The 15,696-nt window shown below is 54.5% G+C and overlaps 1 protein-coding gene across 6 annotated transcripts in view; it reads left to right on the forward strand.

Moving 5' to 3' along the window:
• Nucleotides 1–15,696, forward strand: part of ZNF423 (zinc finger protein 423) — a 344,771-nt gene that overhangs the window by 303,584 nt on the left and 25,491 nt on the right. For all 6 annotated transcript variants that reach the window (XM_041766234.1, XM_041766233.1, XM_041766235.1 and 3 more), the window contains 2 exons: nucleotides 9,938–10,069; nucleotides 11,677–11,792. In XM_041766234.1, coding sequence (XP_041622168.1) covers nucleotides 9,938–10,069; nucleotides 11,677–11,792 — 248 coding nt within the window. The remainder of the gene's footprint in view (nucleotides 1–9,937; nucleotides 10,070–11,676; nucleotides 11,793–15,696) is intronic.

Consider the following 15,696-nt stretch of genomic DNA (forward strand, 5'->3'; position numbering starts at 1 on the left):
TCCCTCGGAGTCTGAGGCGGAGCCAGGAATCGCCTACAGGCTGCCCGGATTTCAGCCACATGTCTCCCCTCCACTCCCAAAAGAAGCTCATCTTGATGGAACGGGGGTGAGTGGGGGGCAGTCCGTGGAGCTGTCCTGTTTGCAGTGATGGGAAATCTCAAGGGGCGTTTACCCGGAATCATCCTCAAGCTTAGATGACCCCTCACTAACATTCATGTGACGTGGCTCTTGGGAGCAGTCGGTCAGTGGAACCATCTGGAGTCTTCTGACTTGAGTTTCGGAGGAAAAGAGAGTGCTCGAGTACTTATAACTCAGGATAGCAGCGTCCTGGAGACGCGCCTTGGCCAGATGGCTGTCTTGCCATGGGAACCCCAGGGTGAGCGTGGGGGTGGCTGAGCTAGTCAGGCCTTCCCGGGGTGTGGGACCGGGAGGGAGGGCCTGCGGTTGGCCCTCCCCAGCTGCCTCCCCAAATTCCACGTGGACACCTCCCTCAGGTGCAGAGATGCACATCTGCCCGGCAGCTCGGCCCAGCCTCTCGGCTGGGGACACACCTCTGGTCGAGGAGAGTCTCATCCGACCCTGGAAGAAAGCCAAGCAGCCTCGTGATCAAGCCAGGCTGGACTGACACGCCTGAACAGCAGATGAGAGGAGAAACCCGAGTCCAGACTCCTCTGGTGGATTTCTCCGGGATGCTGGCCTGCGAGAGGGCCCAGTGCTTCGGACAGGAATGAGTGAGGGGCGGGGAGGGGGGAGGAGAACCCTTCCCACCGGGGTGCACCTGCCCGCGAGTGGACGGAGCTGCGTTCTGCTGAGGTGGGGTGGGGGGTCAGTCTCCCCCTGTGTCCTGCAGTCCGGCAGCCCCCGTTTGGACGAGAGACATCGGTTTATTGTGGCGGACATCCTCGTCTCTGCCGGATGGGGATGTTGGTGGATACCTGGGTAAATAAGTATAAATAGTTTTCTTTCTGATATGTGACCGGATTATTTTCCAGTTGATTTCAAGCCTTGGCCCCAAGTGGCCCACAGATCAAAAAAAGATAAGGGTCAGTTACAAGGTTGAGCTCATTCTCCGTTGCCATGGCAACTGACCTCAGGCAACCCTCAGAGGACTACACCCAGCTCCCCAGGTGATATTTTTACTGTCCACGCCATCAATCCCAAGCCTTTCAAAACTCAGACTGCCTAATTGTCAGGGCTCTGTTTTGAAGAGGCTCTGGGTCCCCCGTGGGGCCCTGGTTCAGGCTGCCAGAGCTCATTTATAAGCCTTTCTGAAACACGGGGGACCCTGAGATGGGTCCCTCCTGGCCAGAGAGGCCTGGGAAGGTGCCCCCAAGGGGAGGAGGAAGGGCACAGCCCATCCTCCAGGATTAATTAGGAAAATGGGAACCCGGAATGGGGGCGGTGGTGGCGGGGCTCGCCTCCTCACTGTTCTTGAGTGATGAGAGGTGCTGGGCGGCCCTGAGCACCCTCGCATTTGGGGTCTGGGGCAGCGGAGACACCAGGGTGCTCGACACACTGTCAGCCACCACCCCAGAGTCTCCAGCAGCCCCTCCAGAGACACCCCAAGTCATTCTCATGTGATAATAGAAGAGTGTTTCCCACTGTTGTTATATTTCTCTGTCTTCTGTAAAATGTAGACAAGTCACTGTAGAAAACTTTACTCCTTTTTAGAGACCAAAGCATACAATCCTGGGAAGATCATAGCTGTGAACACACAGCTTCATGACAACAGGCTTCCAATAAGATCCGCATCCTCAGAAACCTTTGTATAGAGCTCCTTGCCCCACAAACTTGAAGGCATGCCCAAATCACAAGGGCACTTTTAAAATGGAGATGCTCATCCTTCAGGTCCAGGCTGGGGCCTGAGATTCTGCATTTCTAACCAGCACCCAGGAGGTGCCCGGGCTTCTGGTCTGGGGACCACACCGTGCCTAGCAGGGATGTAGATCCTCAAGGGTGGCCAGGGCCCTAGGGTGTTGGGAGTCCCACGATCAGCCGATGCCTCCACTTGTGTGCTCCCCAGTTCCTGCCTGGCCTCTGGGGAAGGGCTCACCCCTTAGACCCTGTTTCCTCCTTTGCCCCTTGTCAGCTCCCAGGTCAGTCATCATCCCTCCCCGCCCCCCCCCCCCCCCCGCGCTTTCCCTTACAGCCTGCCGTGGTTCATTTCCTTGTGGTATTTAATAAGAATCAATAGATAAACAGCCTGATCTTGCTGCTCAGATATTAGTATCTGCCCTCTTCTCTTCCACCAGAGGTCTTTGTTCCTTACAGAGAACAAAGGACTGTGTCCCCCATTGGCCTATGTTTCTATTTCCTGTTCAGTGCCTGTTTGTGGTTGGTTATTTATTAGGGCAGCATCAGAGGGGTCCTCTCCTGGGGTCCCCGTCTTGCCTACTCATTTACCTGGATGAATGCTGGGCTCCTTGTTCCTCCTCTTCCTTATCTCTGTTTGCCCTGTGTGTGTCTGAGCCTGGGCCACTGGATCTCGCGGGTCTTTCCTTGACCTGATCCTTGGGGTGGGCTGCAGAATTGAAGGCTGGTGAATTTATTATCTGAGCTGGGAACAGAGGATTTCAGCTTGATGAGGCAGCCTGTGCATCCCCTCCCAGAAATGCTGTTGCAAGGACAGTGCTACAGCCCCGGGCTGGCCCACGCCATCGCTGTGGGCGCTGCCTCCCTGCCTCCCTGCTTACCTGGGGAAAGTTCTGACCCTCCTGCCAACTGGAGCTGGTGCTGGCAGGGGGGTGTCCAGGCTCAAATATGGGAACCAGGAGGGTACATCTGTCTTCCTCGCCCCAGAATTCTAGGTGATCAGGGAGCAGAGAGTGGCTTGCTGGGTCCCAGGTCCCAGGTCTCAGGTCTTGGGCCTCTTTTGGTATTTTCTGAAGATATAGAGGGCTGCTTGGGGATGACCACATGTCCTCACCCTGGTTCTGCCACTTTGCTGGTAGGGGGGTGCTGTCCTTTTAAGCCTTCTTTTCCTTTTCTGTCCACTTGGCAGGACCCTCTAGGCCTACACTCCTGCGGGCCATTTTGTGAGGATCCAAATAGCGAGTTTCTGAAGGCAAGCACAGATTCTATAAGCCAACAGTCCTGCGAGTTTGGGTGGTGGGGACCCACCACTGGTGAGTGATAACCAGCATTTACCAGCAACCTTACCCCATGCTCCAAACATTGTACTAAGTGCTTGACACAAATCATTCATTTCCTATTTATTGAGCACCTGCTATGTGCCAGGCCCTGTTCCAGGCACTGGTGACATAGCAATGAGCAAAATAACCCTCACGGAGCTCACATTACTCCGTGCGTGCGTGCATACGATGTGTATGAGGGAAAGAGTCAGTTAGTTAAAAAACAAAAACAAAACGGTGAACTCTGTAATATGCCAGGTGGTGGTAAGCACCGTAAAGGAAATTAGAAGGTGGGTGAGGTGCTAGAAAGGATAGGGGTGTGTGCTGCTTTCGCTGGGGGCATCTGGAAAGGCCTGTTAGTAGAGCTAGCATTTGAGCAGACTCCTGAATGAAGTGAGGGACAAGGACAAGAAGACAGTCGGGGGGCAGAGAGTTTTCATTGAAGACAGACATCCTTTGACAGAAGAAGCCTGATTGGTGGCCTTACAAAAACCCTGTGATGATTGTTCCCATTTTCTAGCCGAAGCAGCTGACGCTCAGAGAAGTTAAGTAACTCACCCAAGTACACACAGCGAACGACTGGAACTGGGACTCAAAGTCAAGTGTTTCTAGTCCTTACTTTGGTGTCCTTAATTGCTGCTTCCTGAATGGAGGTGGCTAATTATGCCCCCTGTCAACACAGGTGACAGTCACTGGTCCTCTGCTCTTGGAGGGGTCTGTGCCATAATGATACTGCTCGTGGGTCAGTCCCCGAGTGGGGTCCCTGCCTAGAGAAGGGCCAGGCGAGGCCCAGCGATATGGCGGGAGCAGGTCGGGCTCAGTGCATTAGAGCCGGAGAACAATGCCCTGTCCACTCCCCGCTGCAGCCTGCTGCCCCTCCCTCCCAGGCAGCAAATTATGGCCTCCAAATGTGTGCCCAGGCCTGCCTTTGACATCAGTGGGGCCCACCTGAGCTTCACCTTCAGGATTCTGATAATCAGCTCTCTCTCCTCCTGGCTTCCCCCAAGACCTGTATGGAAATAAGTATGTGTCTGCCAGGATCAAATGCTTTTGGAGACAAAAGTCGGTACCGAGGACATTACAGGGAGCTATCATCTCGGCACGATGCTCTTCCACAAAGCCCTCTGCTCCTCTTTTGGGCTGACACAGTTTCAGCCTGAAAGGTTCCAGCAGGCTGACTTGGTTTTAAGCAAAAGCACATCCTATTATTTTTTTGAGAAATGAAGTGTAAAATTAACACTTATTATTCCTGAGCAGGGGAAAAAAAAAAAAAAAAAGAGGGTTGTTGGTTGGTTTGGGGTGGGAGGGGGGGAACTCTGGGATTTTCGTGCTTGCTGGGTTGTTTCTTTGGCAGTTTGGGTTTGTATTTATTTTTATTAAAAAAAAAAATCATAATGTATCAATGGATTCCCCGTGCCAGCCACGACTTACGGGGACTGGAAGGAAAGCTCTGGCACAGTGAGCAAGCAAAATCTGCATTTCACTTTACAAATGAGTGGGGCTGCATAATTCACTTGAGTTGTGTAGGTCTCTCTTATGGATGCCTGTCATGTGCTATAAGGGGAAAAAAAAAGAACAGAAAGGAGAGGAAGTGATTTTGCGTCTTAACTCACAAAATCCTCCAGTTCCCAGCCCCCGCACCCCCACCCCCTGCACCAGGGCAGAGGGGCCTGCGGGCTCCCAGACAGCTTTGTCATTCTGCTCCAAGGTGTCCGCCGAGGCTGTGTCATCTTAGAGAATTCAGGAGAGTTATTCTCGGAGGGTGCCTCTCTCTGCGGACCCCACGACTTGGGACAGTGCAAGGTTGTCCACGTCGGCGGGGTAAGGAGCCGCGGTGGCGGTGGCGGCGGCGGCACGTTCTATCAGTACCGTGGGCTGGCTGGTATCGGGTCACCGGCACGCAGAGGACTGTTTGCACACTAACTAGGGCAGCTCCCCACCCCCCTTTTTCCTGGAGGGCTGGAGAGGCAGAGGGACACATTACGGACACCCCAGGGAGCTCCTCCAACCCCCCTCGGGCCGGGAGAGGGCCTTGTCCTTCAGAAAGAAGGTCTGCAAACCAGAAGGCCCGATTCTCACGTCTGGGGGAACCCCTCCGGCTTTCTTGCTTTCACTTTGTGTTTGTTTTATTTTGCCTCCCAGGTCTCCCCAGGTCTGACTCTCTTTAACGTGGGAGGGAGGGCGGAGCGAGGCAAGAGAGCAGTGGCATGCACCTGTCGGGCTCCTGATCTGATTAGCCCACAACCTCACATCGACACCGCTTCGGGGGTGCGATCTGCTTACATGGCAGCTGTTTGGGGCCTGGAACCGGCTGGTGGCTCCAGGGCTGCCTGACTGTGCACATATTTATGAACGTGGGTGCAGGGTGCAGCGGCGTCCATGAATCACGGGGAGCTGCTGATGAATTGCTCAGCACTCGGAGAACGGAAAGTGACTGTCAGACATGATTTCTCTGATTTATCAGTTGCGGGAACCTTCTTTGTCCTCTCGGCGTTTGTGCATCAGACGGCACGTCTCCATTCACAGCCAAGTGGATAAAGGCCCCGCTCGGCCCCGCTCAGCCCCGCTCAGCCCCGCTCAGCCCCGCTCGGCAGAGAGCAGTAAATCCTCCTTTGCCATCCCCGCCCCGGGGAGCTGGCTCTGGCTGGGCAGGGAGTGAGGGCCCAGCCAGGGGTGTCTCTCCCCCCGGAGTATTTCCCAGGCCCCTTCTGCGTGTCCAGGCAGGGCCTGATGCTGTGGGGGTTGGAGAAGGAGAAGCCACTATCTGTGTCCATAACCCAGTTGCCAGGATCAGAAAGATTCCTAGGATCTGGTTAGATGAATCCAGGATCACCATGCCCAGCCAGGTCCCGCTGTGCATGCAGGCATAGTCAGGGGAGGCTGCCTGGAGGTGGCGTGCAGGTGGGATCCATATGGATGGGGAGGCCTTTGTATCCTGTTCCGAGTACCACCCCCCAGCTGGCTCTCTTACCTTGGCAAGAGGTCTAATTCTCTTTCCTAGAAATGGGGTTTTACCAGCGAGCAGGATTAATTCTGGTATTTGATTCATTTTTATCAGCTTAAACTTAAGGTATAGTATAAACCATAATAGAAACCTCTGTACGGTTGTCATTTCACATACCGTCTGCCTTATTAACGTCCGAGAAGTGTCCACATTCAGGGAGGTCACCTATAAGGGTGGTACCTCTCTTTCTCTCGTTCATTCATTCCTTACTTTGTGCCAGGCCCTGAGGAGCATCGTTTGTGTGGGGGACAGGGGGCATGTTGGGGGTCTTCTGAGGCAGCCCCCACACAGGAGGCCATCTCTAATTATGATGAGAGTCTCCCCAAGGGAAGTGGAGGACGTGAGTAGGGCCTATGCGGCGAGCGTGCTGAGCCTGCCCTGCGTCCCCAAACTTGTCAATGAATTCCTTTTCTGCCAGTGTAAATGGAAGCTCTGCCTGGCTCTCTGTCGGGTGCATGTGGCCTAGTTGCCGGGGCTCCAGGGGCACGGCGAACACCCGGTAGATTCCAGCCAGTGGGCTATGTGGGGCAGGCCCACCTGCACGCGCACGTGTGTGCATGTGTCTCTGCGGGGGGCGGAGGGGGGTGCTGAGGTGGGGGCTGGGGGCTGGCTGGGCCAGGGGGATGCATGCTGTCCCTGCCAGCCCCAGCCAGGGCCTGGGGACCCAGGGACTCGCCAGGAGCCTCAGCCCATCTGTGTTTGTGTCTTGCCACTGGCAGAGCCCCTCTGCTACCTAATTCTTGCCTTTGAGGGCAAATCAGAGCACCTGGCACCTTTGGTGAGGCTGGTTCCCTGGGGGAGCCCAAGAGGGAGCCCGTGTCCTTGGCTGTCCCAGATAATACTCTCGCTGATGCTGGCACACCTGACAGGAAACACTTATTGAGCACTTGCTGTGTGCCGGGGACTGTCCAATCCTCTTTCGTGTATTAACTCGTTTACTCTTTTTGGTGGGGGGCTGTGGAGGGTGGGATTTGTTCATGTATTTGAGAGAAAGGAGACCAAGAGCATACAAGCAGGAAGGGGCCGAGGAAGAGGGAGAGAGAAATTTAGCAAGACTCTTCACTGAGCTCAGAGCCCGACTTGGGGTTTGATTCCACCACCCTGAGATCAGGACCTGAGATCTTGGTTTCGGGATGCTCAACCGACTGTGCCACCTGGGTGCCCCTGTATTGACTCATTTAATTGTCACATCCACTATAAGACGAAGGCTAGGGATGCCTGGGTGGCTCAGCGGTGAACGTCTGCCTTTGGCCCAGGGCGTGATGATCCTGGAGTCCCGGGATCGAGTCCACATCAGGCTCCCTGCATGGAGCCTGCTTCTCCCTCTGCCTGTGTCTCTGCCTCTCTCTTTCTCTCTCATGAATAAATAAATAAAATCTTAAAAAAAAAAAAAAGACGAAGGCTATGTGGGGGGGTATATATGTGACTTTTTTTTTGAAAGCTTTTATTATTTTTTTAAAGAATTATTTGAGAGAAAGAGAGTATGCACAGGGGGAGGGGCAGAGAAGGAAGGAGAGGGACAAGCAGACTCCTCACTGGGCCCTAAGCCTTACACAGGGGGCTCTATCTCAGGACCCCGAGATCATGACCTGAGCCAAAATCAAGAGCCAGATGTTCAACCAACTGAGCCACCCAGGCGCCCCGACTTTTATATATTTTTTAGAGCAGTTTTAGGTTTATAATAAAATTAAGAGGAAGATAGAGATTTCCATTATATTCCCTGCCCCACACATACATAGCCTCCCTCATTATCTTTGCCACTTTCCAGAATGACCAGGTACGTGATTGTTGCAAGATGAACCTACAGTGACACATCACAATCACCTAAGGTCTGTAGTTTGCCTTGGGGTTCACCCTTGGTATTGTACCTCCTGAGGGCTTGGACAAATGTGTGATGACACGTGTCCATCATTAGAATATCACATAGAGTATTTCCACTGCCTAGATATCCTCTGTGCTTGGCCTGCTCATCTCTGCCCCCACCTTAAGCAACCAGCTGGTCTTTTCATTGTCCTCGTAGTTTTGCTTTTTCCAGAATAGTTGGCATCCTAGCAGGTAGCCTTCTCTGATTGGCTTCTTTCACTTGGTAATATGCATTGAAGTTTCCTCTGCGCCTTTTCATGGCCTGATCGCTCCGTTCATTTTAGCACTGAGTAATAATCCATCCTTTGGATGGACCTCAGTTTATGTGTTCATTCATCAACTGGAGGACATCTTGGTTGCTTTCAAGGTTTGGAAATTATGAATAAAGTTGCCATAAATCTCCATTTATAGCTTTTTTTTTTTGGATATAAGTTTTCAACTCCTTTGAGTAAATACTAAGGAGCGAGATTGTTGGATGTATAGTAAGAGTAGGTTTAATTTTGTGACAAACTGACAAAGCCTCTTCCAAGGTGGCTGTGCCATTTTGCGTTCCCAGCCACAGTGGGTGACAGTTCCTATTGCTCCACATCTTTGTCAGGACTTGCTGTCATCAGGGTTCTGGATTTTGGCCATTCTCATGGGTGCATAGTGGTGAGGAAGGCAGTTGTCGTGTACTTGAGAAAAGAGGAAACTGAGGCACACAGAGGTTACATAACTTGCCCAAGATCATGCAGTGAGTGGCAGAGCCAGGTTCCAACCCAAGATGATGTGACACTCAAGCCAGGGTGACTCCCCGCCATACCCCCTTGCTGAGCTGAGGGCTGCACTGGTTGCAGACGCTGGCCCCTTCCAGCCTCGCACCGCCTCATGGGACAGGGGCTCGGAGAACCTGGTTTACTCTGAGCACACTCACCCCCTGGGCCATACAGTGTGGAGAAGAAGCCAGGGTTTGAACTCTTCCCTGTTGACGCTGGGCTGGGTCACCAGACTTTGGCACTGTACCCCTTGATGCTGGTGAGAAGCTTGTGCTTGGGGCTCCCTCTTTCCCTGGGTTCGAGTGAAGGTCATAGCGGCTTCCAGGTGGGTAAATGGAGCCATGTTATGATTTGGAAGAACAGGGTGTCCGCCCTTTGTCCATCAGCCATTATCCATAGGCCATCTGTTTCAAATATTTTACAAAGAGCATTTGTTGTTTTGGTAGCATCTACTTATGGTGGCTCAGCCCTCAGAGTCAAAGCCAGAGTCTGCCAGTGGCTGGCAAGGCCCTGGGCAATGTGCATCCCTGTGTCCCCTCTGATCCCACCCCACCCCACCCCAACCCAACCCCCGAGTTTCAGGCACATGGCTCTCCTGCTACTGGCAAGCCAGCGCAGGCCCACCTTGACTGTCACCTAGGGAGCCTCCCATGTTCTCACATCCCCCCTGATGCTGTATTACACATTGGTCATCCTGATGATGTGTCTCCCCCACCATTAGAATGGGGGCAAGCGTGTTATCTGTTCAGTTCCCCACAGGATTCCTAGCTTGCAGCGCCTGGCATGCAGTATATGCTCAGTAAATATTCTACTAGATTCTTAAAAACTCTGGTTGGACTCCTTTCTCTGTGCAGACCCCATCCTGGGCTCCTCTCCACGGTGACATGGTGGAGTCTCAGATTCAGGCTGTTGACTGTGGCCTGCACACATTCTTGGCTGCTTGACCAACAAGAGAAATGAAGGCAGACAGTGGCTTCAAGAGCCACATATCTGTGGCTGGCCCCTGGGGTCTCTAGGCTCTGTGGGAGGGACTGTCTGGAGCTGGATGGGTCCTGGCATCTGTGGCCCTCACACCAGCCCTGGGTCTGGGGACCAGGCACAGGTTGGCCTGGGCTATACTGGGGGCCCTTGGGCTCCTGCCCAATGTTTGCAAGGTCACTGACTGGCCATCATTTTCCTTGCAGAGGAAGGCATCAACCACGAGTGTAAGCTGTGCAACCAGATGTTCGACTCCCCAGCCAAGCTCCTCTGTCACCTCATCGAGCACAGCTTCGAGGGCATGGGCGGCACCTTCAAATGCCCCGTGTGCTTCACAGGTAAGTGGGTGAGGGGATGAGGGGGGAGCCGGGGGAAGGATGTAGGCCTTGCCCTTTAATTGTTGCACCTCAGCATATGCTCCCGCACTGACATGGACCTGGAGTCCCCAAGGGCCCCACAGCCCATCACCCTGCCTGCCCCACGCAGAGCTGGCCTACACCCCATGCACCTCCAGCCCCTCCTCTTAGGCAGGTGGAGGGTCCTTTCCTAGCCACCCTTCACCCCTAGGCACAACTGAATTTTCCAGCCCAGTGTCACCCGCCTTTGCCTTCCACGGGCTCCAGGCTCGTCTCCCTGAGCTGGGAGCTCTGTCCTACAACTGTGGGGCCCTCTCTCTATGCACTTCTTGGCTTCCCCTCCTCTTGGGCCTGCCTCAGTCCACGCTCCATCCGTGCTCCAGGATGGAGGGGTCAAGGGCAGTTCTGCTGGCCGAGTCCCCAGCCCCTGGCCCCCAGCCCCCAGCCCCCAGCCTGGCTGCCCGCCCAGGCGAGCGGCTGTCCCGGCCCGAGGCGAGTCTCAGGGGCTCTGCTATCCCCCCTCCTGCTGCCCAGATGGCAGCCGGTGTGCGTGGGGGAGCCCTGGCCTTCCCCCTGCCTCCCCCGACATCTGTCGTCTGCCACGGCAGGAAGCCCACCCCCGGGAGGGCGCCTGGCGGGAGGGGATTTCTGAAGTGCTCACCTCCCAGACACACAGCTGCCTTGGGGCCACCTCCTGTGTGCGCCCAGGGCCGGGGCTGCTCGTGGACTGTTGCGACCTGCTCTGTGGTGGGCCTGAGGAGGGGGCTGGGCCACAGAGGATGTCCCCACACACGCACACACTACTGGGGTGCGCGGGGCTCTTGGAACACCGTGGTGCCCCTTCCCCCTCAGTCGGGAGCCTCCACCCATCTGCAACCACCACACTCTGCAGGCGAGGTGGAGGCTGGCACCGAGGGGCCTCAGCTGCCAGGTCTGCGGGTCCAGGACACGGGGCCCCTGCGTGGGGATCTGAGGATGCTGATAACAACCTCAAATAGAATAGGAATTTGTGTTTATTGAGCACCTTCTTACACTAGACAATATGTTAAGTGTATTTAGTTCAAATCTCAGCTCTGCCATCTGCTAGCAGCAGGACCTAGGACAAGTCATTTAACATTCCCAGTGCCTCAGCTTCCTTTTCTGTAAAACGAGGGTAACACTAGTGCAGGGCCTGTGCCAGAGTCAGGAGCCCACACACAGAAGGTATCTGGCAAATGGTGAAGCTGAGGCTGACGATGGCGCTGGCGTTCCCTGGACTAATTATGTGCCAGGCCATCTTTTAAAGCATTTTGCAAGTAGTAAGCCATTCGACCCTCCCAGCCACTCAATACTGTAATGATGCTCATTTTTTTCAGAGGAAGACATGAAGCCCCGAGGGGTTAAGTGACTTGTCCAACACTGTACAGCCTGTAAGTGGCAGAGCTTGGCTCCTCTGGCTCAGCCCCCTCCCGTGGCTGCAGTGACCTCCTAGTGGCCCAGGATTTGGTCACCTGTATCCATGGGTGGGCGATCCCTCCTTATGAGTAGCGTGGGGGTGGCTGGGCTGGCGTCCCCGGAGTCTGGCCCCTGACAGCTGTGCCTGCGTCCAGTCTTTGTCCAGGCCAACAAGTTGCAGCAGCACATCTTTGCCGTGCATGGGCAGGAGGACAAGATCTACGACTGCTCGCAGTGCCCACAGAAGTTCTTCTTCCAGACCGAGCTGCAGGTGAGTGCCCTTATCCGCAGCACACTCCCTCCTCGTGCTCTTTGGGGGCCCCCACAGGCACCGAGGGTCTTGGGGTGAAGCCAGGATGGCGGGGCCTCACCCCACCCAAAAAAGCAACAGTTGCTCAGGGTGGAGGCAGTGGCTGCCCTCCCAGAGGCCGACATCGGGGTGGCCCCTGGGCCTCTACTGACCATCATGCTCAGATGAGCTGAACTGGAGCCACTAAGCCTAGTGAGGACTCAGAAGGCTCTCGTTTGTGGTGTTTCCATGCAAGCTTCTTCCCCTCTTGGGGCTTCTGGGTCTCTACCTATCTTTGATGATGATGTTGAGCTGAGCTGTGGATCTGTGGCTGGTGGTCTGTGCAGCTTGCATGACTGAATCCTGGGGCTGTGTGCAGCCAAGGACTGGGTCTGGGGTCTCAGAGCCTCCAGCTCTGCCCGGGAAAGCCAGAAAAGTGAGAGCTGTTGGGTTGGGCCCCAACTCAGCGGAAGGGGTGCCCACCACAGGGCCTGAGGCTGATGCAGCCCCTGGGTGCCACACAGTGGCCTCGGCCAGCTTCCTCAGATCGCTGTGCAGGCCTGGCAGTGGCCAAGAGAGCCCTCGTGAGGGGACGTTGTGGCGGTTGGCCACCCTAGGCCCTTCAGCCACTGCCCCTGTTGTCCCACCTGTTGATGGTTTCTGAGGACTCAGGTCTGTGTCCAGGTGAAGCTGCCTTCTTCTTCTGGCTTTTGCATGAAATTCTTGTAACCCTGGATTGGTCACATGTCCACCCAGAAACACTGTGTGTACACACACACACACAGAATACCACCTACACAGTGTGCATAAGACCACACCCCAAAAAGAAGCACCATGTGGACATCCCAGAAACACCACATGTACACGCAGACATGCCTTGATACTGTACACCGAGAATAACAGCATTTTCCACAAACCGCACAAGGGAGGTGGTGAACCACACATCAGCTCTCGAAGCTTCCGCTGGGCAGCGGCACACCTCTCCCACTCCTGTGTTGTCTTGGCCAAAGGCAGTGATGCGGCCCTGCCCAGTTCCAAAGGGGACGAGGTAGGTAATCGTGCCCTGTGCCCAGAAGGAAAGGAAAGCTGACGTTTGTCACAGCCTCCCAAGCGCCGTGCACACTGTGACCCACAGGGTCTGCCCACTGGAAACACGCCTGCCTGCACACCTGGGCAAGTGCCAAGCCTGCACTCAGCAGTCACACCACACCCCTCCTGGGGGTTGAGGCTATGTCATCAGGTTGCTGAGGGGCAGCACTGGGGTGCCTCCTTTCTGGGGCTGAAGGGGTCTAGCCGTGGCCTGTGCAGGGTAGACTTCTCACTGTGTTGCAGCGCACCCGCACAGCCTGGCCTGGGCCTGTCCTGGCTGCACAGCTCGTGACAGCCGTCACCCAGAGCCCATGGAGGGCTCAGTGGGCATTCACCCCCCCCGACAGTCAGGGTCCCTTCCCGTGGGCTGGCCCCATGGCAGGGCTGGGCAAGCAGAGCTGCCTTCACACTGTCACCATGTGGGACCTAGCTATGTGGACCCAGGCCCGGAGAGGGGGTCCCAGCTCCAAGTGCCACTTGCAAGGTGGTGACCCTGCCCGGGGCCCAGGGCTGCCCCCACCTTGATCCACAAACTGAGCATATGCCCCTTGGCTGAGGATGGCTAGGGCTTTGCTGAGGATGGCTAGGGGCCCTCCCCCAGTCTGCCAAGCGAGATCAGTGACAGCACCTGCCCAGCGGGCTGTCCGGGAAGCCTCCTGCACCTGAGCACCGCCCTACCGCGCCTCCCACCTGCTTCACCTGCTTGGTGCAGCTACCAAAATAGACCCCGGGTCCCCAGACAACTCCGGCTTTTTATAGCTCAACACGGCAGGCCTCTTTTAAAGCCACTAGCTCCTATAAACTATGATTTACTCAAACTTTGAACTCGCTCAGCCCTCTGGTCCTCCCACGTTGTCCTGGATGCCGAGAAAGGGATGCTCCCTCCCTTGCAGGTTTTTCCCAGAAAGGTCGCCCCGTCTCGCCTTTGTGAGCTCCGTCGTTATCGTGGAGCCTCACGGAGGCCCAGAGAGCTGTGGTCTCAAACCGATCCCGCTGCGAGCCATGCGCACCCGGGGCTGCAGACTGTCCCAGGCATCAGAATGGTTCCTGTGAGTTGGTGGTTTCCTGGGTCATCCGTCAACCTTTAAGGCAGATCCTCAAATGCCGAGAACCTCGCTAAATTATAGCCTTAACGAGTGACTATTTTCTGCAATTAATGATTTTAATTACAGACCATTTAAATGCAGAAGTGTTGTAGCGACACCCGATCTATGCAAATAATGGCTTTCCTTAAGTAACTTGAATAGCAATTTTCTGGGTTTTTGAGAGGAGGGTTTTTCAGGCATTGAAGTTTTCATCATCATTACACAGAACCTGGGGCTGGTGGGCAAGTGCCTTATTTCCCTGGGGTGACATGTGGGGGTTTGTGTGTACAGCAGGAGGCAGGGCCCTTGCTGGAGCCTTGACTGGCTCTCCTGGCTGTATGTCATTTGAGGTCCTGTGGGGAGACTCAGGGAAACTAATGTTTGTTGGCACAAGTGACTCTGAGCCAAGAGGTCTTAAGATATAAGGCTGAGGATTGTTCTCATTGTAAAACTGGAAATTCCTGCTGTGAATATAGAGGCAACAGTGATGAGATTTGGCCCTGGTAGGCTTGGGCTGTGTCACAGTGATTTGTCTACCTCCGAAGAGAATGTTCTCTTAGGATGCATTAATAGGAGCACTGTTGCCAGGATGAGGGAGGTGAAAGTCCTGATTGATTCTGAGTTCGTCTGGCTCTGCCCAAAGAGGACTTTGGACAGACTGGAACACGTTCATATCAGAGTGATTAGGAGCAGGAGAGAGAACTACACTTAGCTATCCATTTGTTCAGAGCATGTACATGGAGGGCCCACTACGTGCCAGACACTAGATCTAGGAATGGCCAAGACTGTGGTGAATGAGACAGAGAAATACCCACAGGGCCTGCATTCAAGAGGGATTGATCGACAGTGTCCTGTCATGGTCACCACAAAGAAAATAAAACCAGGTGATGGGCTGGAGTGTGATGGGGGTGAGGTTGGATAATCCCTGGGGAGTGTGGTCAGGGAGGGCCTCTCTGAGGAGGTGGCATTTGAGCTGAGACCTGGCTGGTGAGAAGGAGTGTATGGAAGAGAGCCATGAGTGCAAAGGCCCTGTGGTCACGTGAGCTGGGTGTACTGCTGGAATGACAGAAGGCAGAAGGTGGCTAAAGCAGAGTGAGTGGGGCGCAGTGGTGTGGAGAGGGCTGGCAGGTGGAAGTTTGTCATGGTGGGGTTTGAAGGACAGCAAAGGAGTTTGGGTTTTATCCCCACTGTGATGGGAATCCAAGTAGGGAAGAGGTATTACCCGATTTCTACCCTGAATCAAAATTTAAGAAGTCTAGTCTTTGAAAGACCTTGTTAGGAAAATGAAAAGCCACAGATCAGAAGAAAGTACGTGCAAGTCACATATTGATAAAGGACTTATATCCAGGACATATTTTTAAAAACCCTGAAAACTTAATAATGAAGGGCAACATCCCCTGTAAAACAAGTGGAGCATTTCAACACTTCACCAAAGATGTGGGGACGTTCAACATGATTATAATCAGGGAAGTGCAAATGAAAACCACAACGCAAGGCCACCACACACTTACCAGGATGATCAAAACAGAAGCAAAAAGTCGGCCGTGCCGAGTGCTGGCCAGGGTGCGGAGCGGCAGCTGGAACCCCCGCCTGCTGCTGCTGGAAACCTGAAGTGGTGTGGCCACCTGGCAAAATAGTTCTTGAGTCCCTGTAAAGTCAAACGTACACTTAACGTTTCACCACGCAACCCTCCCGCAACATGTTTATCCTGG

Source organism: Vulpes lagopus, chromosome 8, assembly GCF_018345385.1.
Source record: "Vulpes lagopus strain Blue_001 chromosome 8, ASM1834538v1, whole genome shotgun sequence".
Lineage (NCBI taxonomy): Eukaryota > Metazoa > Chordata > Mammalia > Carnivora > Canidae > Vulpes > Vulpes lagopus.